The 27184-nt window shown below is 40.1% G+C and overlaps 2 protein-coding genes across 5 annotated transcripts in view; both read left to right on the forward strand.

The window, feature by feature from the left end:
• LOC105392188 overlaps nucleotides 1–20399 on the forward strand; it is a 67539-nt gene extending 47140 nt beyond the window's left edge. For 2 of the 3 annotated variants that reach the window (XM_038109885.2, XM_038109886.2), the window contains exons 4-11: nucleotides 5989–8759; nucleotides 9120–9295; nucleotides 9603–9804; nucleotides 17117–17260; nucleotides 17726–17900; nucleotides 18334–18724; nucleotides 19062–19168; nucleotides 19372–20399. In XM_038109885.2, the coding sequence (XP_037965813.2) occupies nucleotides 5989–8759; nucleotides 9120–9295; nucleotides 9603–9804; nucleotides 17117–17260; nucleotides 17726–17900; nucleotides 18334–18724; nucleotides 19062–19168; nucleotides 19372–19925 (4520 nt within the window). In that variant the 3' untranslated portion in view covers nucleotides 19926–20399. The remainder of the gene's footprint in view (nucleotides 1–5988; nucleotides 8760–9119; nucleotides 9296–9602; nucleotides 9805–17116; nucleotides 17261–17725; nucleotides 17901–18333; nucleotides 18725–19061; nucleotides 19169–19371) is intronic. The other variant, XM_038109887.2, reaches the window with a different exon arrangement.
• A 160-nt stretch (nucleotides 20400–20559) lies between these two features.
• On the forward strand, nucleotides 20560–27182 carry LOC105392183 (trypsin-5). Of its 2 annotated transcripts, XM_011563781.3 has the most exons (8): nucleotides 20560–20975; nucleotides 21429–21612; nucleotides 22211–22366; nucleotides 23096–23277; nucleotides 24225–24322; nucleotides 24750–24917; nucleotides 26531–26649; nucleotides 26980–27182. In XM_011563781.3, exons 1-8 carry the CDS (start codon nucleotides 20912–20914, stop codon nucleotides 27146–27148), a joined length of 1140 nt encoding a protein of 379 aa, XP_011562083.3. In that variant the 5' UTR covers nucleotides 20560–20911; the 3' UTR covers nucleotides 27149–27182. The 2 variants fall into 2 exon arrangements, with proteins under 2 accessions (XP_011562083.3, XP_048484069.1); XM_048628112.1 differs by lacking the exons at nucleotides 20560–20975; nucleotides 21429–21612; nucleotides 22211–22366 and adding an exon at nucleotides 22385–22664.
• Nucleotides 27183–27184: the final 2 nt, after the last annotated feature.

A 27184-nucleotide genomic window follows, 5' to 3' on the forward strand; every position in this document is an offset into this window, starting at 1 on the left:
CGGGCAGGTCTATAGCATCTTGGTGCCGCCATACAAAATGTTAATCTTGGGCTGCTAAGTTTTATTTTTTGATTTTTACCTTGAAGAGTCACCAAAAGTCATTTAATCTGAAATTGCTGAAAACCATTTCTAGGTATTAATAATACCTTTCATATGAACTATCATTTGCAGCTGGACCTGTTCAGGCTCCACCTGCAAACTGGAATATTCGTGAAATATTGTAAATTTTTCACCCAAAATCCGTCAGAAAGTGGCTCCTGGACACCTGCTATCCCGTTGCAATGTTGATGAAACTTCTGTCAGTGTTTTCTAATGACACAACACTAATAATAATTCAGGCGAGATGCGGGCAGGTCTATAGCATCTTGGTGCCCCCATACAAAATGTTAATCTTGGGCTGCTAAGTTTTATTTTTTGGTTTTCACCTTGAATATTCACCAAATGTCATTTAATCTGAAATTGCTGAAAACCATTTCTAGGTATTAATAATACCTTTCATATGAACTATCATTTGCAGCTGTACCTGTTCAGGCTCCACCTGCAAACTGGAATATTCGTGAAATATTGTAAATTTTTCACCCAAAATCCGTCAGAAAGTGGCTCCTGGACACCTGCTATACCGTTTCAATGTTGATGAAACTTCTGTCAGTGTTTTCTAATGACACACCTTACATAATAAACCAGATGAGATGCGGGCAGGTCTATAGCATCTTGGTGCCCCCATACAAAACGTTAATCTTGGGCTGCTAAGTTTTATTTTTTGGTTTTCACCTTGAATATTCACCAAAAGTCATTTAATCTGAAATTGCTGAAAACCATTTCTAGGTATTAATAATACCTTTCATATGAACTATCATATGCAGCTTTACCTGTTCCGGCTCCACCTGCAAACTGGAATATTCGTGAAATATTGTAAATTTTTCACCCAAAATCCGTCAGAAAGTGGCTCCTGGACACCTGCTATACCGTTTCAATGTTGATGAAACTTCTGTCAGTGTTTTCTAATGACACACCACACATAATAAACCAGGTGAGATGCGGGCAGGTCTATAGCATCTTGGTGCCGCCATACAAAATGTTAATATTGGGCTGCTAAGTTTTAATTTTTGGTTTTCACCTTGAATATTCACCAAAAGTCATTTAATCTGAAATTGCTGAAAACTATTTCTAGGTATTAATAATACCTTTCATATGAACTATCATTTGCAGCTGTACCTGTTCAGGCTCCACCTGCAAACTGGAATATTCGTGAAATATTGTAAATTTTTCACCCAAAATCCGTCAGAAAGTGGCTCCTGGACACCTGCTATCCCGTTTCAATGTTGATGAAACTTCTGTCAGTGTTTTCTTATGACACACCACACATAATAAACTAGGTGAGATGCGGGCAGGTCTATAGCATCTTGGTGCCGCCATACAAAATGTTAATCTTGGGCTGCTAAGTTTTATTTTTTGGTTTTCACCTTGAATATTCACCAAATGTCATTTAATCTGAAATTGCTGAAAAGCGTTTCTAGGTATTTATAATACCTTTTATATGAACTATCATTTGCAGCTGTACCTGTTCAGGCTCCACCTGCAAACTGGAATATTCGTGAAATATTGTAAATTTTTCACCCAAAATCCGTCAGAAAGTGGCTCCTGGACACCTGCTATACCGTTTCAATGTTGATGAAACTTCTGTCAGTGTTTTCTAATGACACAACACACATAATAAACTTGGTGAGATGCGGGCAGGTCTATAGCATCTTGGTGCCCCCATACAAAATGTTAATCTTGGGCTGCTAAGTTTTATTTTTTGGTTTTCACCTTGAATATTCACCAAATGTCATTTAATCTGAAATTGCTGAAAACCATTTCTAGGTATTAATTATACCATTTATATGAACTATCATTTGCAGCTGTACCTGTTCAGGCTCCACCTGCAAACTGGAATATTCGTGAAATATTGTAAATTTTTCACCCAAAATCCGTCAGAAAGTGGCTCCTGGACACCTGCTATCCCGTTTCAATGTTGATGAAACTTCTGTGAGTGTTTTCTAATGACACAACACTAATAATAATTCAGGCGAGATGCGGGCAGGTCTATAGCATCTTGGTGCCCCCATACAAAATGTTAATCTTGGGCTGCTAAGTTTTATTTTTTGGTTTTCACCTTGAATATTCACCAAATGTCATTTAATCTGAAATTGCTGAAAACAATTTCTAGGTATTAATAATACCTTTTATATGAACTATCATTTGCAGCTGTACCTGTTCAGGCTCCACCTGCAAACTGGAATATTCGTGAAATATTGTAAATTTTTCACCCAAAATCCGTCAGAAAGTGGCTCCTGGACACCTGCTATACCGTTTCAATGTTGATGAAACTTCTGTCAGTGTTTTCTAATGACACACCACACATAATAAACTAGGTGAGATGCGGGCAGGTCTATAGCATCTTGGTGCCGCCATACAAAATGTTAATATTGGGCTGCTAAGTTTTATTTTTTGATTTTCACCTTGAAGAGTCACCAAAAGTCATTTAATCTGAAATTGCTGAAAACCGTTTCTAGGTATTAATAATACCTTTCATATGAACTATCATTTGCAGCTGTACCTGTTTAGGCTCCACCTGCAAACTTGAATATTCGTGAAATATTAACAATTTTTCACCCAAAATCCGTCAGAAAGTGGCTCCTGGACACCTGCTATCCCGTTTCAATGTTGTTGAAACTTCTGTCAGTATTTTCTTATGACACAACACACATAATAAACCAGATGAGATGCGGGCAGGTCTATAGCATCTTGGTGCCCCCATACAAAATGTTAATCTTGGGCTGCTAAGTTTTATTTTTTGGTTTTCACCTTGAATATTCACCAAAAGTCATTTAATCTGAAATTGCTGAAAAGCATTTCTAGGTATTAATAATACCTTTCATATGAACTATCATATGCAGCTGTACCTGTTCCGGCTCCACCTGCAAACTGGAATATTCGTGAAATATTGTAAATTTTTCACCCAAAATCCGTCAGAAAGTGGCTCCTGGACACCTGCTATCCCGTTTCAATGTTGATGAAACTTCTGTCAGTATTTTCTAATGACACAACACACATAATAAACCAGGCGAGATGCGGGCAGGTCTATAGCATCTTGGTGCCCCCATACAAAATGTTAATCTTGGGCTGCTAAGTTTTATTTTTTGGTTTTCACCTTGAATATTCACCAAATGTCATTTAATCTGAAATTGCTGAAAACCATTTCTGGGTATTAATTATACCTTTTATATGAACTATCATTTGCAGCTGTACCTGTTCAGGCTCCACCTGCAAACTGGAATATTCGTGAAATATTGTAAATTTTTCACCCAAAATCCGTCAGAAAGTGGCTCCTGGACACCTGCTATCCCGTTTCAATGTTGATGAAACTTCTGTCAGTGTTTTGTAATGACACAACACTAATAATAATTCAGGCGAGATGCGGGCAGGTCTATAGCATCTTGGTGCCCCCATACAAAATGTTAATCTTGGGCTGCTAAGTTTTATTTTTTGGTTTTCACCTTGAATATTCACCAAATGTCATTTAATCTGAAATTGCTGAAAACAATTTCTAGGTATTAATAATACCTTTTATATGAACTATCATTTGCAGCTGTACCTGTTCAGGCTCCACCTGCAAACTGGAATATTCGTGAAATATTGTAAATTTTTCACCCAAAATCCGTCAGAAAGTGGCTCCTGGACACCTGCTATACCGTTTCAATGTTGATGAAACTTCTGTCAGTGTTTTCTAATGACACACCACACATAATAAACTAGGTGAGATGCGGGCAGGTCTATAGCATCTTGGTGCCGCCATACAAAATGTTAATATTGGGCTGCTAAGTTTTATTTTTTGGTTTTCACCTTGAAGAGTCACCAAAAGTCATTTAATCTGAAATTGCTGAAAACCGTTTCTAGGTATTAATAATACCTTTCATATGAACTATCATTTGCAGCTGTACCTGTTTAGGCTCCACCTGCAAACTTGAATATTCGTGAAATATTAACAATTTTTCACCCAAAATCCGTCAGAAAGTGGCTCCTGGACACCTGCTATCCCGTTTCAATGTTGTTGAAACTTCTGTCAGTATTTTCTTATGACACAACACACATAATAAACCAGGTGAGATGCGGGCAGGTCTATAGCATCTTGGTGCCCCCATACAAAATGTTAATCTTGGGCTGCTAAGTTTTATTTTTTGGTTTTCACCTTGAATATTCACCAAAAGTCATTTAATCTGAAATTGCTGAAAAGCATTTCTAGGTATTAATAATACCTTTCATATGAACTATCATATGCAGCTGTACCTGTTCCGGCTCCACCTGCAAACTGGAATATTCGTGAAATATTGTAAATTTTTCACCCAAAATCCGTCAGAAAGGTGCTCCTGGACACCTGCTATCCCGTTTTAATGTTGATGAAACTTCTGTCAGTGTTTTTTAATAACACAACACACATAATAAACCAGGTGAGATGCGGGCAGGTCTATAGCATCTTGGTGCCCCCATACAAAATGTTAATCTTGGGCTGCTAAGTTTAAATTTTTGGTTTTCACCTTGAATATTCACCAAAAGTCATTTAATCTGAAATTGCTGAAAACCGTTTCTAGGTATTAATAATACCTTTCATATGAACTATCATTTGCAGCTAAATCTCTTCAGGTTCCACCTGCAAACTTGAATATTCGTGAAATATTGACAATTTTTCACCCAAAATCCGTCAGAAAGTGGCTCCTGGACACCTGCTGTACCGTTTCAATGTTGATGAAACTTCTGTCAGTGTTTTCTAATGACACAACACACATAATAAACCAGGTGAGATGCGGGCAGGTCTATAGCATCTTGGTGCCCCCATACAAAATATCCATTAACCAACAAGAGCGTCAGTAAGTAAACGTCGTATTTTTTAGAATTTATTTATTTTAGAACATATTTTAGTGTTTATATAAATACCTAGCATTATTATTCCAATGTTTTTGGGGCTTTTTACGTGTTTTAATTGATAAAGTATGCAATGACTGAAGTGACCATCTTAATTTGGTTGGGTATTCAAAGGCTGCTAACTTTAGGCTGCTAACTTCACACACCTAAAAAAAACGCCACACAAGAAAATTTTGAGAGATGACGATGACGGCCACCCGATACTGCTAAAATATTTGTTTACATACTAACCAAATTATCATAACCGCAAACACGAAACCAGCTAACCAGAAACCATATCAAGTTCTGAACTCGGATTATATTTAGGTATAGCTACCTTATTTATACCTACTTGCTTATTGGAAAAGGGGATAAGCAAAAAAGCTCGGCGATGATGTTGGAACTGACGTAGGAAGTCTAGTTTCCGTTGTATGATAAACCAAATTCTATTTAAGTCTGTATTAAAGTATTTATAGAAACAAATTGCAGACACTTTTTTTAACAGAGGAGTAGGTAGGTATTTACTTTATTTTTTAAGTCAAGCACAAAATTTATGGCAACGGCTGGATGAGGAGCAGTTATAATAGCGTGCTATTGACAAGGCAGAATGTGTAACCAAATATTAATTAAACTTCCTGATACTGATAAAGTAGTTTATTCGGGTGGCACTATTAATCACAGCTACTTAATTACCTTTTTCTTATTAATACTTACGAGTTTTATGTTTATTCGTCTTTCATTAAGTAATAATGTTCTTCGTTTAGAGGAAGGAAATGATGTAACTGTAAAAATTTAAGCTTATTCATATAAATAAAGCTTATACAAATAAAGATATTATTTGCAGCTAGAAGTATATTTACGTTTCCAATTAAATTTAATAATATTTTATTTATAACGGGATAGCACTCACTTTGCATATTTTTATCATTAAGATTAAGCAACACTACATGACTTCAATGAATAAAGAGCCCTATTTAGGGTACTGGACAGTCCAGGAAATAACCAACACTTTTTAACTTCATTGAACAAAAATGTTGTCTGTTGCAGGTAAACCGCGAGAGTCGCGGAGCGCCTCGTCCGAATACCAGCCACCAATCAGAAAGGAGCCTTTCAACCATCTCTCCGAACAAGAACTGATCGAAGAAGCCAACAAAGTCCTAGCGCAGGCTGACAGCGTCACCTGCACCGCTGACCATCCACCGGAGAAGTTCTTCTCACTTCCTCATCGAAGGAAACTCAAGGAACAGCCTGACAGAAGGAACAGTGATGACGCAGCCATCCCTGACAAGCAACCGCTAGGAAGGTCCACCAGTGATGTAAGCCAGAAAAGGAGGAAAGAACGCACATCTCTTTCTACTTTATTCAGGAAAGCGCAAAGGACCAAGAGTCCAGAAAAACCTGTTGTAGTAAACACTAAACCAGTCGTTATTGTTAAGAGAAGTAAGAGTGATGTGTCTGATCTGAAGTCGAATACATCGTTGAATACGCAGCCAAAACCAATCAGGAAAAGAGCAGGTAGTGAGACTGAAGAGTTTTTGAAATCACTGAGGAATAAAAAGACTCAACTGTCGCCTATAATTGAAAGTTCTCCAAGAGAAGATTATTTCAGAAAAACACCTCCCTTAGAATCTTTTCTGAAAAAGAACCAAAATAGTAAACCAGATACTAGCAAATCTGAAAACAACAATAAGGACATCAAAATAAATCCAGTAGAAAAACCACCAAGGTATAAGAGTCCTGATAAGGAACCAAAACCTCCTGCAAGAAGCAAGCGATCCAAGTCTTCTGACAAAGAGTTATCTCCACCAATCACTGAAACACCAAAAAGAAAAACTGAAGTCAAAAAGACCTTGCTTGTCGATGAGATTGATACAGTGAGAAGTAAAGATAATCATTCCGTTGAAGTCAAAGATAGAATAAAGGATAGCATCAAAAAAATAGAAGAAAACATCTATGGTAGTAAAGATATGATTCATAGTAGTCAACAGCCTCCAGATAAGCCACCTTTGACGAGAGGACAAACTGTTGATCAAATTGTTAGGATTTTAAAAGAGGATCAACTTGGTCCTCCTCCTAAATCTCATCTCATAGCGGCACAGAGCGGTACAAGCACCAACCAACCCTTTTCATACACAAAGCCTTCACTCAGTCCAGATCCTAACTTATTTGTTAGGAATACTAGTCCCGACAGAGTACCAACACCAGTCAACAAAATGAATGACAAAGGTGTAGTTTATGCCCAAGTCGTGAGAGATAAGGAGAATGGCACAAGTAACTTGGGCAAACAGACAGTACATAAAACTTATTCTCCATCTAGGGAAAGATTTTGTAATATGTCTGACGAAGATGAAGGGTTAGGTTATGAAGACAGGTATAAAATTTCACCAGACCCAAAAAATAATTCCAAATACAATTCACATCAAGATAAAAATTACAATATTATCGGAGATTATAAAGTGACCGATTCCCCAATCAAGCCCCGATTCCGAGAATATAAACTAACAAGTTTTGAAGACTTTGAACCGACCTACGCTAATGAGTTTCCCACAAAAGAACAATATTCTAGGGATTTCGTGGATTCTGCCATTAGAGGTCGTGGAGATGGAATAGATTACAATAAGCGAAAACAATCTTTAGAACCAGAACCTAAAATTGATTTAGACTTTAATGAGTTAAGTCACAGAAGGCAACTTTTAGAATCTCGTATTAATGCTAGAAGATTAGAAAGAGATAGAGTTCATACTGAAGAACCAGCCATAAGGTATATAATGGAGAAAGATCCAATTTACGAGGCACAGAAACGTATGAAGGCTACAGAGAAGTATGTCAATGAAACTGCAAGATATTACAGGCATACTTTGGAAAAAGATGGGTATGCTGAGAACAAAGTATCAGAAGATTACAATAAATATGACTCAGACAACAATAAAATAAAATACAACACAGAATCGAGAACATTTAATAAAGTTCCTAAGGATGAGCTAGATCGTAGAGAATTTATAGAAGGGATTCCAACGGATCGGTTTAAAGACGAACCCGCAATGTTCCCACCGGAACCCGAATATGAACCACCAAGTCTTGAAATTGTGAATTCAAATAAGCCAATTACGTCCCCTATTGAATACACAGAAAAGAAATACAAAGTAAAAACTAAGCACGTAACATCTAGTCACGATGTGATAGAAACTGGTCAGAAGTATAAAAAAGACGACTGGTTCAGCAAGAAAAAAGGACATTACGCTTCTAACCCTGAAATCAACCAAGAAAGAGACGATGACTACGCGAACACACGAGACGATCCAGAAACTTACCATAATTCTTTGAAAAGGGAAAAGAATCGGGACAAATATTTGAAAGAAAACTATGGGATCCAACGTCACGATTCAGGGGACAGTCGGGATTACTACCGCGACGAACGATCACCGCGCAGATTCGACGTCGATAACAGATTAGTGGACTCCGGCATAGAGAATGACTTCCGCAAAGATTCTGGTGAGCTGAATCGCTCCAGATATCTGAAAAACGATAGCGATGACGATATGAGACACACATCACTGCTATTGGAAAGTGAACGGCAGCATACAGAAGATAACTACCACAGTGAGCAGTTATATGCCAACGGGGAGTACATCACAAGGTTTGAAAGCACAATGGAGTATCCTAGAAAAGAGTACTCTTCACGGGAAAGGAGTTCTGATGAAGGAGCCCGTTTCAGCTCAAGGAATGGAAGATACGACAAGAGTCCCAGCAGACACGATGATAAAGTTAGTGCGAAGCCACCGAAAGCTAATGGCAAGAAACTTACTGGACTTGAAAAGGTTAGTTATGTAATAATTTGTAATAGGTACTTATTCAATATTCATTCATGATTTACAAACCAGAGCAATAATAATTGCGCACAAATAATATACATACAGATAAATATGACAATCGTTTTGGAGCCGGTTAAAAAGAGATAAATTAGACGCTGTAAAAGTAACCGTAACATACTAAAAGTATTGACCGATTAAGATCGGCTCTAAAATCTGTTCAAAGTGCTACAAATACACTACCGAGCAATGAAAATGATCCAATGAGCCATTGAAGTTCCATATGTCACTGGAACTTTCTCATTGGTTGTGGGTGTAATTTAGTGGTTCATGAAAATCCCAATACCATTAACCAAAACCCCTCTACAGATGAAGCAGCTGTTTTCCCGCGACTCTTCCAAGAAGAGCTCGAAGTTGGAGAAGGAGGTGCAGCGCACGCGGGTGCTGAAGAGCCCCGAGCAGTCGGAGTCAGGGTACCGCCGGTACAGGGACCCCGAGCCCAGTGATGATGACCGCAGGAGGAGCGACCGCGAGGATGGAGACAGGTGGGTTTGAGAGGGTTCTGTAGGGTTACGAATTTACGATCATCGACCTCAAGCAAGCAGCGTCGCTCGCTTGTCAAATCTGACGTAACTTACCACCACCGACATAATTATTAGCAATGAGCATAAACCAAAAACAGAGTCGTCGCTCGCCTGTCAAACATCTAATAAATCCATACTAGTCTAATTAATCCATAGCTAATGTGTAACAAAACTAACTTGACCATTGGTTCTTCGGTAGACATTGTGTTGAAGTGGTACGCTTGAAAATTTCAGGCATATCTGATAGCATTACCCCTTCCATCCCCAGATACCGTAGCCCAGACGCCCACACTGTCAACCGGTACCGCGCCGACCGGCATCGAACCCAGCACCGCGTGGAGAGAAGACGCTACGGCTCCTCCGACCGGGACAGCGAGCGGAGCCCCCGGCCTTCGGACCAGGACAGCGACCTCAAGGTCACCAGGGTCGTCCGGGCTAAGACCGCTGATCCGTTGGATTCGCCGGCCTTGGTAAGTGTTTTTTTAAATAATAATAATGTATACATATGTTTATGTTCTTAGCGTTTCGACGACACAAGGGCTGGTTTACAGAAGGGCTAGCACGGGGCGCATTAAAGACGTGATATCAGTTTTGCATCGCGCTCACATCGCGCAGCCTCAAGAGCGAGCGCGAAGCAGAACTTTTATCACGTCTCAATATGCGCCCCGTGCTACTAGCCCAGGACAGCTCTAGGGTTTGTCACAGTTAAGTTGTCGATTTAGTGATTCAGATAACATTGACAAATAGGGCGCGTGCACCGGACGTATCGTACTTTATATAAAATATTATATAAAGTACGACAACTGATGGGTCCCTCATTTAGTGCACCCGTGCAGCATGCATCCTATATTTTTTATATGAGAGGTAGAGGACGTCATAAGTGGTAGAGGTTGATTGGAGCACATTGGAGCAAGCAACCTCAAGTTTGATATTTTGATCATCTAAAACTTTGACAAGTTGATGCCACTTGTCAAAACCGCGAAGATTTTGATTTTTAGCAGGACCTTGGACGAAAATAATACCTACTCGTACTTATTTAATTGGATGCTGAGTGCCTAGAGGACTACGAAGTTACACACACACACACACATATCTGTACATACTCACAATCCCGATATACTTTCACTTTCAAGAGGCCCTTACTCGTATCCACCAATGACAGAGCTGCATTCCTTTCTATACTTCATACTAGATCGATGAACGCAAATGGACCAACTCGCCTACAGGGCATGTGACACTTTCAAATGTTTTGGACAGTTACTGTTGCCCAATAGTTGGGTTAGTTGTAGTTTTGCAAGCTTTTATTAAAACCCGGCTACTGCACAAGGTATCTAGCAAAACGTATTGTTTATCTAGTAGTACCTACAATTTTTTTTTTAAATCATCTGTACCTGCTTTATTCTTTCTTTGCTTGTGCAACTGATGTGTTCATGTTCAATGCTTATACATAATATTTTACCGTCCATAACTATACAAACTAACATATCGCATATACCTACATTTTATGTGTATAAAGGTATACATAAATGGATGTTGCTGCAGGCAATTTAAGTATATTTCGCCAGTTATAAAATGCCAATCACGCAGATACTTATCACTCGATCGAATAAATAACTTGAGGTTTTGACTGTGACATTTATGGGCTATAACTATAACATGAATCTTACGTGCGATGCGATGTAATATGAATTTTAAAATCAATACTGTTTTACAAGTACTCACCTACCTTCTTATGTATTCTATGAACATTGCCATTAGAGCTAACCAAACACAGGTTGATGACATGACATGATGACATCCTGTTGAATATTGGTGACTAAGTAGGTATATATATATATATATATATTATGTATGTAGGTAGATGCCATGTATGTAGTTATCTACATACCTACTTACTTAGTAATGATTCGTCATCTACAACAATGACTAATTAATAATTATAATAAGTAATTATGAAATCTAAATACCTATGTTACTTTAGAGCAAATGAATAAAAGAAACGAGAATGAAAGACCACCATAATAATAGTAGCTTCTACGGAGGCTAAAACACTATGTCCACGGTCTTCATCTATCACGCAACCACAGCGAACTGAAGGGCGTCCCACGCCACGATTGTCCCCCGACATTGCCGGTCCTTCGTTGGATATGAGTCGAACACTCTAATTACCTATACTCAGTCCATTATACAGGGTGTTGCAAAAAGGGTATACTAAGCCGAAACCTACATGTGCAGCATGACAACATCCTGTATTATTCGTTTTTGACATTCGAAATCCCATACATACCTATTTGACGACTGCAAAGGAAAACCAAATTGACTTACCAGACATAAGGAAACGTCTAAAATACAATAACATAGTGGAAGCTCTATAAGTCAGCGACTGACGCTACTGACTGTCCAACCCTTGCACCACGGTGACCACTGACAAATCCTTCTCTATCTCTTGTAATATGTCACCGAGACGCAATTACTTCGGTAGTAATTGCGTGGTGGGTGGTGTTGTTTTTCGCGAATTTTGAAATTCTGATTTCAGTTTCGGGCTTAGATATACCATGATGCACGTGTAGGTTTCGGCTTAGTTTCCTTTTTGCAACACCCTGTAGATATTGTTCGGTGTTCCACGAAATATAGATACCTAGATTAGGTAGGTATCTGATCTCTTGAGAAATGGGGATTGGCTAAACATGAAACGTTCTTAAGAAACAGATATCATTGCTCACATTCACATCACAAAGCAGTGAGTACTCTTTCGCTAATAAATTATACAAGCACATGAGGTATGTATGCAAACTGAGTCTATGCATAGAGTATGTTTGTTAGATACATACCCATGTAAATAGGTACAGAGGGTTCGCTCTGTTCGTTGCATAATCTCATAGAAAACGTAGAGAATGTGCTAGTGTTTGCTTTTAAAAGATGTTTCCGTCAGAAACCTATGAGTCCTATTTCACTCGCAAATATACCTACACTCACTGGCAATGAAAAAGTTCCACTCACAAAATGCCGACACCAAACAACTCATTTTTTTTTCAAACTTTTAATTAATTAGTGTACCTACTTCAATTTTGCAGAAGGCGTCATTAGCTAGCCTTTTCAGTTTAGGAGTAATTTGGTGCTTTTCACAGTGGAACCTTTTCATTGCCCGTGAGTGTATTTGTGCCACAAAGCTATCAGACTCTGGATGACTGAAAGCGACATAGGCGCACGAATATTTTTACCACAGTGACAACCCTTCTAGTTCGTCCCTTCTAGTTAGTTAGTTAGTTGTCACCACTACCAGAAGATGAAAGTACCAAATCCAACATTTCTGCACCTATGTGTTGTTCGTCTAACTAAAAGCAATAGGTCAGTCAGTGTTCATCGAATGATGCATAACCAAACAATAATGATATACAAGGGAGCCGCTTGAATGTCAAAACACAATGGAGTGTGTTTAAAATGTCTTCAAAATGGCATTCGTCTACAATCAGGATAAGTAGGTACTACGTACTACCCAAATTGTATGAAATAATTCGTAATTTTGCTATACGTGCGTTTTCAAATTTTTGAAAGATAGGTCTGTACTGTTTGCAGATGACAGAAGAAAATCTAAACTTTTTTTCGTTTCCCTAAATCGCAAAACCCGTACCTCGGTTTAAAAAAGTTTATTGTTTTATCCAAATCTATTCAGCAACATTCGGAGCTTATTTTTATTTACACATTCCAAAACTAAGAAGCGAATGTATGTCTCCCAACACGACCATTCTAATTGAGCTAAAAATATTTTGTTAACAACGTCTATAAAATTACTTTACAAAATACACGTAAAACCAGTAGTTTTATGTAAATTCTCATAATAATATATGTATATACGAGTGTCACTATACTTTCCCGTGCTTTTCTCATTAAATTCTATTTGATAAATGTATGTAATAAAATTCATTCATAATTAACAGTGGTAGGAATAAAGTAGGGCTTCTATTCTATTCTATTCTATTCTCTGTGGGGGTGTAAGTACCTGCACCTACCTAAACTTGTAGGAAAATAGAGAAGGAACAGAAACTTCTTTACGGCAATATACGCTCGCGAGCAATGAAAAAGATCTAATTACAAAATGCCGACACTATGACCCCATTTATTTTAAACATTTTAAAATTTGAACTCAATTTTTTACGTTTTAGTTGGTGATTTGTGATGTTGTGTTAAATGTTCTTCAATATTGCTGACGTTTAGTAGTAATTTGGTGCTATAGAACTTGGTCAATGGAACTTTTTCATTGCTCATGGCATTTGCTGCCCCAAGATTCGGGACATAACTTAAGTCCTTGAGAGCGATATCAGCCTATGTCCAGACAGAATAGATGTCAGTGCGGGGGTTCCGCTCATCTGGCATAATCTTTATTGACCAAAACTCATTTCGCATAACTCGTATGGTCTAAACTTTTTTGGCCGAACCATCACTTTGCCAAGACTTATGTGGCATAAGGCTCGTTTCGTCTAAAACTCTTTAGGCACAATCTTTAAACACCTAAGTTTCGTTTGCTCAAATTTATGTTCGTCTATAACCTATGTATAATCTTGTTTCTCCTAATGTTATCTTAATAAATAATATATTAAGTATGTAGTAAATGTACAAATTGTGGTATTTTTCTCCTACATCCCGAAAATTACGATATTGTATGATCAAAAAATCGAAAGTTAACGACTAATATAATTATTACAAACCCCATGAGATCGAAACCTAAAAATAGGTGCGACGACGAGAAAAGCGAGGAGGAGCGTGTTAGGTGCACATGTTCATCAAAACCAAAGCGGAGCGCAGCGAAGCGGAGCGGAGCGTTTTCCAAACAGCGGAAACAATACAAGGCACCAGTTTGCGCTATGTAGGGAGACGCTCCGTCAAAGTTAAAGCCAAACGAATATTATTACTTTGTATAAACCTATGCCATAGCATTATTAGGCTATTCAAGATTTGGCCATACCATTATTAGGCTAAACAATGTTATGCGAAATAACTTTTTACTAAACGAGATTTATGCCATACGATTTTCGGCGTAACGAGACTTTGACCAAACGTTACTATGCAATACGAGATTAGGCAAAAAAAACTTATGCCAAAAAAGGTAGAACCCAGTGCGGAGATACACAAACCAGTTGCGCGATAACGTCAAAAAAACTCTTCGCAATTCGTCAACTTACCGCAAACATAAAACTAAATATCAAGTAACAAGAGACTTATTTCCTTTTAAAAGCTTCAAATTTAATTTGGACCTGTGCAAACTTTTTTAAGATAACAAAAGTCGCAAGCAAATCTCGGCTTAGTTCCTCATGTAAGAAGAGCGGGTTTGGTGTGTGTTGGGTCTTAGTTCAATAGCCGCAGGGGTCAATGTCGCATGATGTCATGTCTTACACTTCACACCTATAGCCAACGGTATACTTAAACGTATACCGAAATGCTTAGAGCTCGAAACGAAACAGCTAATTTCTTTTGCAAAGTTTACCGGACTATAATCTACTTAACACAGATTTTAAACTGTAAAAAATTATTAGGTAGATTATGGAGCTTCTTCCCAGAGCCTATAAATACTATAATATGTCGGAATATTGGTAGAAGCGTCCGTAGTCGAGCTGGCTTCAGTGATCGTAACTGATCACTGAGGTTAAGCAACAACTGGCATGGTCAGCCATTGGATGGGTGACCGATTTCAAATGGTTCTTTTCTGGACGCTTCCGTGCTTCGGACGGACGGCACGTTAAGCCGTGGGTCCCGGTTGCTGCTTTGGCAGCAGTCGTTAAGTCTAGTCAGACTAGCCTTCGGATGAAAACATCTGACAGTCAGGTTGCCCACTTACCCGACAACTTCAGTGCATTGTACTCATTCAAAAACGGCGATACGGCTCGCGACCTATCACGTGAGTAAAAATGTAAGTACCTACAGCGAAAAGCGGGTGACTCGCGGACGGAACCCCTTCAGTTTTCAGCAATGCACCAGTGCCTATTAAAATCGTTTTAATTACTTAATGATAATTAAAAAAAGACTCTTGGCAACCCTATATCTACCTTTTTTGTCCGAAGTCCGAATAAATATTTTGATTACCATCTTCTTGACATCATTCAAATCAGATTACGATCTTTATGTTGATGCTTCCATGAATATGTTTTATAATGCATTCATTCATAAATCATTAATGAAATTAGGCGTTTAACACATTCACAACTGTAAAATAAAACACACGGTGCGCCATAAAATTAAGTAAGTTTAATTTATTCTTGGAAGTGTATTTAGGCCATCTTTATGGTACACTATAATTAAATACTACCAAAAATCCCTTTCTAGTATTTTTAATTGCAAATTTTACTCACATTTAAGAACAATCGCGCATCATTACACACAGGAAATGAACGTAATGCAACAATAATAAACTGCAATGCCAACGCATCACTCAATTTCCCGCCATCGCCTCTTCTTTTTTTTCCAAAAATATCTGCGTTGTTTAAGGAGGTCACGCCAGGCTTGGTCCGCGGAGGCCGCACGCCATCTGGCACAGTGGTCGACCTCCATGGTCCATCTGTGTGGGTGCAGCCTGCAGGACCGACCCTGGGATTGTTCTGAGGTCGCAAAGGAGGTTTTAATTGTGATGCGTAAGATGTGCATTGTTTGCGGGGATCAACTCGATGTGGTACCTACCTTTGTTTGCATTGCGATTTGGATTGACTAGAGCTAGAAAGCATTCATTGAAGTAACTATACCCTACTAATTATCCATCTGTTATTTTGTGTTACACCCCTTTTTTACTGAAGAAAATAATGATAATCTTACATCTTATGGCGGAAACGAATACGTACAAAATCTCAAAGTTACCTATTATAAAATCATAAACTATGTCCAATTAAAAACTTAGAGCATGATTATCAATTATTCATCCATCTACTCGCATGCACGTGGGCTGACAAATAAATAACTAAACTATTAGACGACGTCCATCTTCCGAATATAATCGTAGGAAGTGCCTTGGCTCTGAAGCTTAAGCCTGAGCCATTACCTTTAATTATAACCAATCAATAGCCGACATTGTCGAAGCGTTGGCCTTAAGGCCCGATCAAAAGAAAGGTTATGATGACGTCATCAGTTGAGTCAACTTGGGCACTTAAATTTAATTCCATACACTTACTTCGAACAAGCCCGTCGATCTTGCCATATTAAGAGAAGGAACGTCATCGCGAATGCATTTCGGCAGTTAATAATTTATTAATTACACTGGTTTGTTCTTTTAAAATTGCTCTGCACTCTGTATTTTCCAAGTGTTCCAAAGTTTTCAGTTTTTATATCAACTTGTCCGAGGATACTAATAGTCTTACTTCATTCGGACGATTCGACACAAGACTCCACTAAATTTAATAACCTCTCTCTGCGATTATCCTAAATATTTCATCTTTTAAATAGTACGTGTGTACACTGGCCTAAGCCAGCCTAGCTGTGGTGAAATGATCAGCCAGTCGCTGCTGGTCGCTGACCGCCCACGGTGCGTCTGACGAATATAACGTAGGTACAGTTTATAGTTATAGGATACTCTTTAGCTAGGCTTTAAGCTAAGGCCGTCTAAGGGCGTCTTGTGCAGCTCCAAAAAGGAAGTGGTTGCAGTTTTGAAGAAGCGACCGGCTTATCATTTCGCCACAGTGATCCTAGGCTAGCTCTAGTGTTTGTCACCGACATGTTAAAGCAGCCATTATGTCCTTCTTGCATGATAATATACATATCCTTCACGATACCCATTTCTAACCATGCTCCATTGTCTTCCAGGCGGCCAAGTACCGCGGTCGCCGGCGCCTCGCCACGCCGAGCCCGCCGCCCTCCCCGCCGCCCCTCGCCGCGCCCCCGCCGGCGCCCTCCAACTGGTTCAAGAGCCTCGACCGCCTCACGAGGAAGAGGAATAAGAGCAGCAAGGTATGTGGCTAAAGGTAGTCAATAAGGAAACATGGGTGATACCTGTAGAATAACTGAGGATCAGTTGAGTGAACGAGGTCTCGAGTGGAGACCATGAAGAGGCAAACGTAGCGTAGGATACTGTCCAGCTCCATGGTCTGACCACCTGAGTGGAGATGATGAATAACCAAGCTTAGCATGCGATGCTGTCTGGCGCGCTGGATAGACAAGCAAAACAGGTAGCACGTAGTGGTTGTGTGGGAAAGGCTGAGGACTATGTGGTGGTGGTGGAAATCCTTGGAGGCCATATCTCGGTGTATAGCAGATTCATCTGAAATTTACCGAAAAAGGGGGGATGCTTGAGTTCAGCAATGGACAATTACGGACTGATGATATGTAATATGTACCTATCTAATAGATAAAATGCGTCGTTTTTGCCTTAAAATCCTTCCACAAATAGAATTGCTCATCTTACATCCCTATCAGGTGACAAAAGACACCGAGGCACACACCGAAGACGAGTCGTCCCGCAAACCGTGGTCCAAGCCGACCAAGCCGCTCAACTCGCCCGCCAAGAACCTGCGCTTCTTCGGAGACACCGACCAGGACAGCGATACCTACACCAAGCAGCAAGTGTCCAAGAGCCGCAGCCATCCTTCAGGTAGCTAATGTATTCATGTACTTTTAGGGAGTCCAGTTATTATTATACTCGCGAGTGAAAAAGTTATATCTGCCATTGCCATTTCATATGTCACTTGAATTTTCCATTCCTCACGAGTGTAGTAGAAAAAGTGTAACTGAAAAAATCGAATGGAACTTCTGTGCAAATTGAAAGCTTTGTCTAAAGTGCTATATCTCATGATGATTGATGATGTTTATGCACTCTTGGTATAGCATATTGCAGTCTCCCAAATCACTCTTTTTACTGGATACAATCTGAAGCTTGATATTCACGGGAGATTACTCCAAGTCCCTTATTTATGAGGCGGACATATTCTTTATTATATTGAACTTATGTGGACGTATCCCTTAGCCATAGGAAAATCAGTAATACAATCCGTACACAAATTTACCAAGCTTCCATAAATTTACAGGACGAAGCCACACCCTCCTCCGCAAAACGACTTCAAACTCCAGCACCGGATTGGACGAGGTAGACCGAAGCGTGCTCTCAAACAAGAGTTCGTCTCTTTCCAACCTACATAGAGAAGACAAGGACAGGAGACAATACCACAAGCGGAACCTCCACAACATCTCAGAGATCCACAGCAATTCAGAGAATGAAAGTCATATCGGAAGGAGGGTTGAGCTAAAGCCGCCGATAAGTCCTTATGAGCGCAGCAGTAGGAGTCATAGTAGCTCGAAGACCCTGAAGGGCAGTAAGCAGGATGTCAGGAGACCAGGCAGCAGGGAAAGGGTGCTGGAAGACAGAGGCAGCTCGTCCGAACTAAGGAGCAGTAAGCAGGAGCTCAGCAGGGATGCCACGTGAGTTTATTTATGAGCTATTTGAAGGTTGTTTTTGTTTGATTAACTTAATCAAATTCTACTCAGTCCTTTGAAATTCATGATCTATCGTGTTATTTATTTTGGTTGGTTTTAATTGGTAGTTCTTGATCATACAAAGAGGGCACACCAATGAAGCCTGAATAACTATCAGTAGTCGCCGTAGCTGCATCGGAATGGATGACACTATCAAAATCCTTCATTATTTTCGATCTACTTATAATTAACATTGTTGCTGTTACAGCATCTGATGAAGCCCGTATTAACTTGGATATCCCATCATTAAGTAATTAATGTAATAAATCCCATCTCCTTGCAGCAGGCACCGTCGCCGCACGCCCGCCAACCTATCAGGAGAGAGCAGCACAGAGGGAGACTCGAGCCACCAATCACAGCGGAGCGTGGTTTACCTGCACGCCACTACTGGTTAGTTTGTTCAAACTGTAGTTTCATTGGTCCTTTATAAAAAAAACTCATTCAGTCTGCAGTCTGATGTCATTTTGTTTGACAACCATTATGCATCAGCTAACCTAAGAATTGTTTTATATACTTAATTAACTTTCTTTCAACGCACTATTAGAAAATAACGTCTTTTTAAGTAACTATTAATGGCATAATATTATTTCCAGTTGGCGACATCCCAGACCCTGGTCGTCTCGGCAAGAACCGTTCCCGCGACGACGTGTCATCCGTGAACTCGTCCAACATGCAGATACGAACCACCCAGAAAACCTTCTCCATCTTCGCCCCGTGGACCCCCAAGCACTACGGGGACCAACACGACGTCCACTACGCACAGAAACCACGGAAACCTAAGGAGAAGGAACCTATTAAAAAGTATTCGTCCAACAAAAACCTGGCTGACGACAGAGAGTCCACACTGCAAAAAAAGAAATCATACAGCCAGACCACGCTGAATAGACGACCTCCAAGCAGTCGCCTTACTAACTCCAGCACAACACTAAACCGAAAACCGGAGAGGAGAACCGAAAGTGTGCAGAGCACAACACTATCGCGGACGAAGAATAAGAAAAGCCAATCGAACGAAATTTTGAATAGAGAAAACGAACGCGAGCGGCTGTCAAGATCGATATCCATGCCCAAGGATAAAAATAAAAAGGCTGGCTGGTTCAATTTGTCGAATAAAAATAAAAAACCAGAACTTAACACTAGAGTTCGTTAAAATTTACATTCCTTTTTTATGTTTATTTTAATGCTTGATTTTGTTAAAATTAAGTATTTTCCCGTAACTATAATGTGGTGCTATAAAAATATAAGAATCAATCATAATATTATTATACATACCTATATAAATAATGCTTTCTTACAACGTGCCATTAAAACCTATTTTATTCTGATTAATGTTACCAATACCATTTTACTTTCACCTTAATCGTAATAAAGTTAGTCATTTTAATGTTAAAAAGTTAAGAAACCCTAACGCTTTATAAATTACCTATTAGGTAGGTAGGTATTTCATGTTTATGTTGCTTTCTTTAATTATTGTGATTAAGAATAAGGAATTCCTTTTTATAAATTACTAAAACTTTATGAATAAAAGACTAAAATGTAAAGGATATATGAGAATATTAATAAAATTATTTTAATGCACATTTTACTGTAAAATTATTATAAATAAAGACTCTACTAAGTATTATCTGACGTTATTGTTATTTTAACCAACAATAGGTATTACCTCCATGGAACAAATTTCGCACATAAGAATCAATGCATCGATTTCGGACAATCGTCCAACTCATAACACTGTTTATCATTCGAATTCAAACTTCTATTTCAAACTTGCAGACTTAGATGGGTCTCAAACTGCATCGAATCACGTTGCGTGTTGCGTGAATGCGTGTTCAAACGTTGCTTTGAGAAAGATACTTACTCCGTTTATATAGAAAACACGCACAGTCCAACAAACAGAACAAGAATATCTACGTACGTTCAAGCGTTGTATATGAATTCACGCAAAACGCAGCGTGATGCAATTCAGTGTGTGAGCCACCTTACTCATAAAAAGTAGCAAACAAATCAATAAAAACGACAAACTATAAAATGTTATGCGATAAAAATGTCATAAAAATTAAAATTTCCAGCATGTGGTGCCTCAACCAACATTTTCATGAAATATGTTAGTTACCGTAGAGTAATTAACTTACGATTATGTCCTTTGATTGTTTATTTCTGGTTCTATGCACTGTGTTTTCTGTTTTGAGGGCGACAGATGGTAAGAAATCTTCTTCACTAAAGTCTATGCAGGATATGGCTTCTAGATCACTGAAGTGCGTTAGGCAGAAGCCAGGTTCGATCCTAAGCTAGATCACGATAAACGTTTCCATAGACAAGTAAAAAAACCCGTAGGTAGGTACTTAACCGCCTTTCTAGTCAACATCTTGCATACAATATGTTGTATAATTATGCTGTGCAGAGAATCCGGGTTTGATCCCAATCTAGAGCCCGATAGGTAAGCATTTCATAGATAAGTCTTCAAAAATACTCGTACTTACGGACATTTGTATGTATACACATAGTACACATATACACATAGTATAGGTACCTATTTAGTGCTGCTGAAAGTGAACCGTAAATTGAATTACATGGTACTAAACCAGTTAACTGCGTAGCTAAAGTTAATAACATGGATGGTTCATTTTCGAATAAGTAACAGTACATTTTTTAGTAAACGTAAACGTAAAGTTTCAACCACTTCAACACGAAGACTCGAATGACGTCATCACGCCTGAAGCGAGACAACAAATTCAACTCAAAGACTCGGATGACGTCATCACTCCTGAAACGAGACGGAACGTGGAGCGACCCATCGGGAGGATACGGGACACACATCCCATGAAGTTTCTGGATCCGTGAGTGTCATTTGTTTTCTTATTACTTAATTCAATCTGTAGCACAGAGCGCTATTAAGACGTGACAAGAGTTCTCCGTCGCACTCGCTCTTGAGGCTGCGCGATGTGAGTGAGCGCGATGCAAAACTCTTGTAACGTCTTAAATGCGCCCCGTACTAGCCCTTCTGCTGGCGCTACACGGGTTCGTTATAGACGTAGATAAACGTCACTATATCGACAGAAATAGGGCCTGTGATTGGTGGAACGCTCATTAAACGAGTTTATCGTAGCACAGTTGATACGATCCTTACCTATGAACATACAGACGAATTGAGAACCTCTCCTTCAAAGTCGGTTAAATCCTAACAAATATTATAAATGCGAAAGTGACTGTGTCTGTCTGTTACTCTTTCACGCCAAAACTACTGGTCGGATTTGAATTAAATTTGGTATACATATGTTCTAGACCCTGAGAAAGAACATAGGCTATTTTTATCCCGGAATTCCCACGGGAAAACTTTTTAAGGCGAAGCGAAGCTCGCGGGAACAGCTAGTAAGAAATAATTAAGTGTTTCTGCATCCTTCATTCTCAACATTCTCACCACCATTTTCATTCCAGCCCTAAAGACAAGAACAAGCAAGTCCTCAACACCAAGCTGTCTTCCACAGCAAACTTCCCGTACATGGCTCTGATCCTCATCCACGACCGGCCCTGGTGCGCGGGTGCCATCGTGGATGTCAACTGGATAGTGACGGCCGCGCACTGCCTTAATTAGTATGGGTGTTTTTGGTTATTTGTGGGACAGAGAGAGTCAAGAGATAGAAGAGAAGTTTAAGAATTATTGGGGAAACGCCTGCTGGGTTACGTTGAAGCTTATTCTTAAAGCTTGGCCGCGCGGTCACCACTTCTATGTAATACACACACGGTTGTGCTACGTGCGAGTTGCGTAGGAGATGTTTTTTGCAAATAACTTCCCGTACATGGCTCTGATCCTCATCCACGACCAGCCCTGGTGCGCGGGCGCCATCGTGGATGTCAACTGGATAGTGACTGCTGCGCACTGCCTTAATTAGTATGGGTTATGTATGGTTATTTGGGAGAAAGGGAGTCCATTAAGTATAATTATTCCATTCTAGGGAGTGTTGAGAGATAGAAGAAAAGTACCTAAGTAGGTACAGTCAGCCACACACATCTTGAATAACGTTTACAAAATTTACGGGAAGCAGCTATCAGAAACAAGGCTATCTGCCTACCCTGTCTGCTTGCACCGAACCTTTAAACCAAAGAAAGACGACTACAAAGTAAACCTAAATAGAATTATGAGGCAGAGAAGATATCTGCGTTAAAAATCTTATTTTGTCCTCTAAGAATACTCGGATTGAAAGAACTAACAACGTAAGCATGTTCGTAACCTTAGTTCTAGCCAGCTATGTAACTAATCCATATGAAGGTAGACTATCAAAAATCATAACATGCATAATTTACACCCTGTATTCCCGTCAGCGTCCTCCCCATGTCTCCAACGAAGCATCTGGGCGAAGCCGTGAAGGCGCGCGTGGGCAGCGCGTCAGCGGCTGACGGCGGGCACCTGGTGGAGGTGGCAGGAGCTGTCAGACACCCTCGCTTCGAGGAGGAGCCCGTGCCGCACGCTGACGTGGCGCTGCTGAAGCTTGATGCCAATTTGGGTAAGGTTTAGTTATGTTTTATGGTAGTGAAAATCAAAATGGCGGCCATCTATACACGTCAGTTGAATTGATGGACGAATGATAAGAGAGGATTTGGAGAGCGCCCATTTTGCAATGGGCTTATTAGCGGTGGAGTGGTAGGTAAAACGAGTATCCCAAACGCCTTGAGGCAAGGATAGGACTTGGTGAAGTATACTGACTGGTGGAGGTGGCCGGCGCCGTCAGACACCCTCGCTTTGAGGAGGAGCCCGTGCCGCACGCTGACGTGGCGCTGCTGAAGCTTGATGCCAACTTGGGTATGGTTTAGTCATGGTTTACAGGGGGTTGCAGAAAGGGTATATTACTAAACCGAAAGGGGGTGACTCGGGGGGTCATTTTGAACAAATTTTGTTCTACGAGTTTAAAGTAAAGTAAAAAGTCACGTGACCAACAAAGTTTCTATGGAACACGATTATATTAATCTCGAATTTCCAAAAATCGTAAAACAAAAGTGGTTCAGAATGACCCCCTTTCGCCTTAGTAAGTTAGTATACCCTTTATGCAACACCCTGTAGAAGTGTATATAAATGAAAAAATGCGGCTTTATGTGGCACTAATGGGTGAGTGAGAGGAGAGGTTTCGCGCGCCCTTACCGCAATAGACGAATACCGCAAGATGCCCCGAAGAATTCATAGGAGTTAATAGCACGGTAAAAATGCCACTTGCTTCACCATTGAAGAATTTAAGTTTTATTTCGAAGCAGTGTCTAACACGGCACACACACGCAGCGGCAGCGTAGGCTATTAGGCTATAGGTCACTCTATGTAGATGACGGAGACGCCTTGGAGGGTTCAGTACCAGTAGTTCTCTTACTAAGAAGTGTTTTAAAACAACAGACTTTAAATCACTTAAGAGCACTATTCTATTGAACTTTTATTAATTCCAGAATGTTTTTTTATTAATTCCAGAGTTTTCAAACTACGTGGACTTGATAAAAATCTACGATGGCACGCGGGAGCCGTTTGCGCAGAGCTTCGTCGCGGTGACCGGGTGGGGCGCGGTCAAGGTACGTTCAGCATCTACCATCAGCTTCTCCCTTTGTAGCTACTTGGAGCATCTACCGAGCACCAGCTTATCCACTTGTCCTTAGAGATTCTGTAGGAAATGAAATGACACCACTAAATGCCTCATTATTCAGATTCTTCGCAGCAGCTGAAGGGTCACCCGTTACGGAATACGAATTTTCGGTGCTAACTGCTATGAATTTATAACTCTTTGCTTTGCATGACAACTCTCTTAAAAAGCGTATTTGGTCAAGCAACACTCAGCAAGAGTAGCAGTCCATGCTAGCTTGGCGTACGCGCAATGTCGCGGATTTGGCGCCCCTGCTAACATATTCATCATCTCAAATGATCCTGTTCCTTGCTCTTCATCACCTCGCCTGCCCACGCGTCATACGGTAGCTACTCCAGTCTTTAATGTCCCCCCTCCAGGGTTCCGGAGCGTCCTTCAAGGACCCCCCCGGCGGGCTGGCCACCACGCGCCTCAAGGTGCGCTCGCAGCCGTTCTGTGCAGACGCCTACCAGCTGGTCCACGGGTTCCGCTTTACCAAGGACTTGTTCTGTGCTTCTATGAGACAGGGCGCTAGGGATGCTTGCTTGGTAAGTGATGATGATGATGATTATTAGGCACCAACAACCGGTATGGTCTCAGGTACGATCTCTGGCCAGGGCAGATATTTAACCCGCCTACCAAACGTGGAGATTATGGCAAAAATTACACTCCAGTGTACTACGGGCTATGTGTGTGTTTGTACATCATCAGCTAATTATCGTAAGTGCCACAACAATGTCGGCCTTCCCCATCAAACCACTGCCGACTACCCTGCTGTCAGTGGCTTAAGGTCATCAGTCCAGCTGGCTGTAGGGCAACCCATGTTACGTTAACGTATGTCGTACACTCCTGCAGCACATAATAACCAGCCTGCTGTCACTTCGGCCTGCATTATATTAGGTATAGTGCCACAATCTTATCTGTTCCGGTGGCGACGTCGCTGTCATGGAATCCAGTGATGCCATCGATAAAATTTTGCCTATTTCTGGTTTAAACGACAATGCATTTCTGCTATTACCTATTGTTATAATTTTAAACCAGAAATAGGCAAAATCTAATACATTCATAAGCATAGATAAATCAAAATATAGGGTCGATAGTAAATGCAAGTGGATATAATATATCAAACGACATTTGTTGTATGGAAAATTTGTCCACGGCGAACAGAAATAAAATTAGTTCTGATTATGTTCTGCTTCTGATATAGGAGATTAAATCTAGATTACAATGGTATAGGTAATATATGTGGGTCGTGAGAATAACGAGATAGATAGACTTAAAAAAAACTATTAATTAAGTATTATTTTTGAACACTTTATTTTACATTTTCTAAAGTAACAAGAAACAAAAGCATACAATTAAAAAAAATTCAGACAGTGTGCAAAGGCTAATTCATCATCATCATCATCATCTCGACCCATCACGTCCCCACTGCTGGGGCACGGGTCTCCTTCCCAAGGCTAATTGCTAAAAAGCAATTTCTTTCAGCCAACACTTGATAAGTTGGGAAAACAATGACATGTCATAAAGCATCATTATTTCGTCTAAAATCGCTGCAGGTGCGCGAAATTCTTCTTGGTACATTGCCTAAGATTTAAAGTATCATGTCACGTCCTCACACCTGTAACCAATGAAAAATAAAGATTATATACTTTTCATCACGAGTACCACGACCCATCCCGTCCCCACTGCTGGGGCACGGGCCTCTCGGGAAAATATTTCATAAAATTACATGGAGTATGTATGGGTAAAATTATTCGTCATATTTGGCAACACTAACCTGTAGCCGCTGCAACTCGTTCTTCCAATTTTTCAAACGGAATTAAAGGCGCCTGAATACGTTATTCTTCCTGCATAAAAGCCAATATATATAGTACTACTTTTCTTGCATCACATTATAGCGTTTTTGGCAGTATTTCACCCAGAAAATCACAAAACAAATTAAATAACGTAGCGTCAGCTTCTTCGCAGAAATTGACAACTCAAATAACGCACAGAGTATGAAATGACGTATGACAATGACGTCTCGTTGTTGCACATTTTGACCACCGGAACAGATAAGATTGTGGCACTATACTTCGCTTAATAAGCTTTCTTCAATCATTCTTCCCACGTTCACATGTTCGTTCATTCGTTCGTTCGTTCGTTCACCTCTTCCCAGTTCGACGCGGGCGCCCCGGCAGTGCAGAAGAACCAGCTGATGGGCATCATGAGCTTCGGCCCCGAGCAGTGCGGCGATGAGTACCAGCCAGCCGTCTTCATCAAGGCTTTCTACTTCAGGTGTGTACAGGAAAACGCCTTTTTGAGGTGGCCAAGTAATCCTAGACTTCAAGTAGCCTGGGCAACGACGACAGAAGCAAATCTGACTGGCCAATTCTTTCACCACGGTGACAAACACTAGGTATAGCTAGTATTCATAGCCGAAGCCAACAAAATGGATTATCCACTAGCCAATATGCGCTATCGCTTTTAGCGGTAAGCCCTTCTGTTTCGGCATATAATATAGTTAAGTACTTACCTACACTTCTGCAGGGAGAGGTAGGTATGATGTGTACCTTTGGCTTTCATACTCCTCTCTGGAACTCTTCTCTCATCAAATTATGTTTGCAGAGACTTCGTGAAAGAGACAATAGCATCGTTTAAGACTACAGCTGACCTGCTAGCGGCTATGCAGGACGTCGAGAAACAATATGAGACAGGGCCCCCCCCAGACCAAGAAGAAAATAAAAATGATGATAGCTTGACTACAACTACTGAACATGATATGTTATTCCACTGAAAAGATAATCGCAATAAACAAATTAAAACTAAAATT

The sequence above is a fragment of the Plutella xylostella genome, chromosome 20 (genome assembly GCF_932276165.1).
Source record: "Plutella xylostella chromosome 20, ilPluXylo3.1, whole genome shotgun sequence".
In the NCBI taxonomy this organism is placed as follows: Eukaryota; Metazoa; Arthropoda; class Insecta; order Lepidoptera; family Plutellidae; genus Plutella; species Plutella xylostella.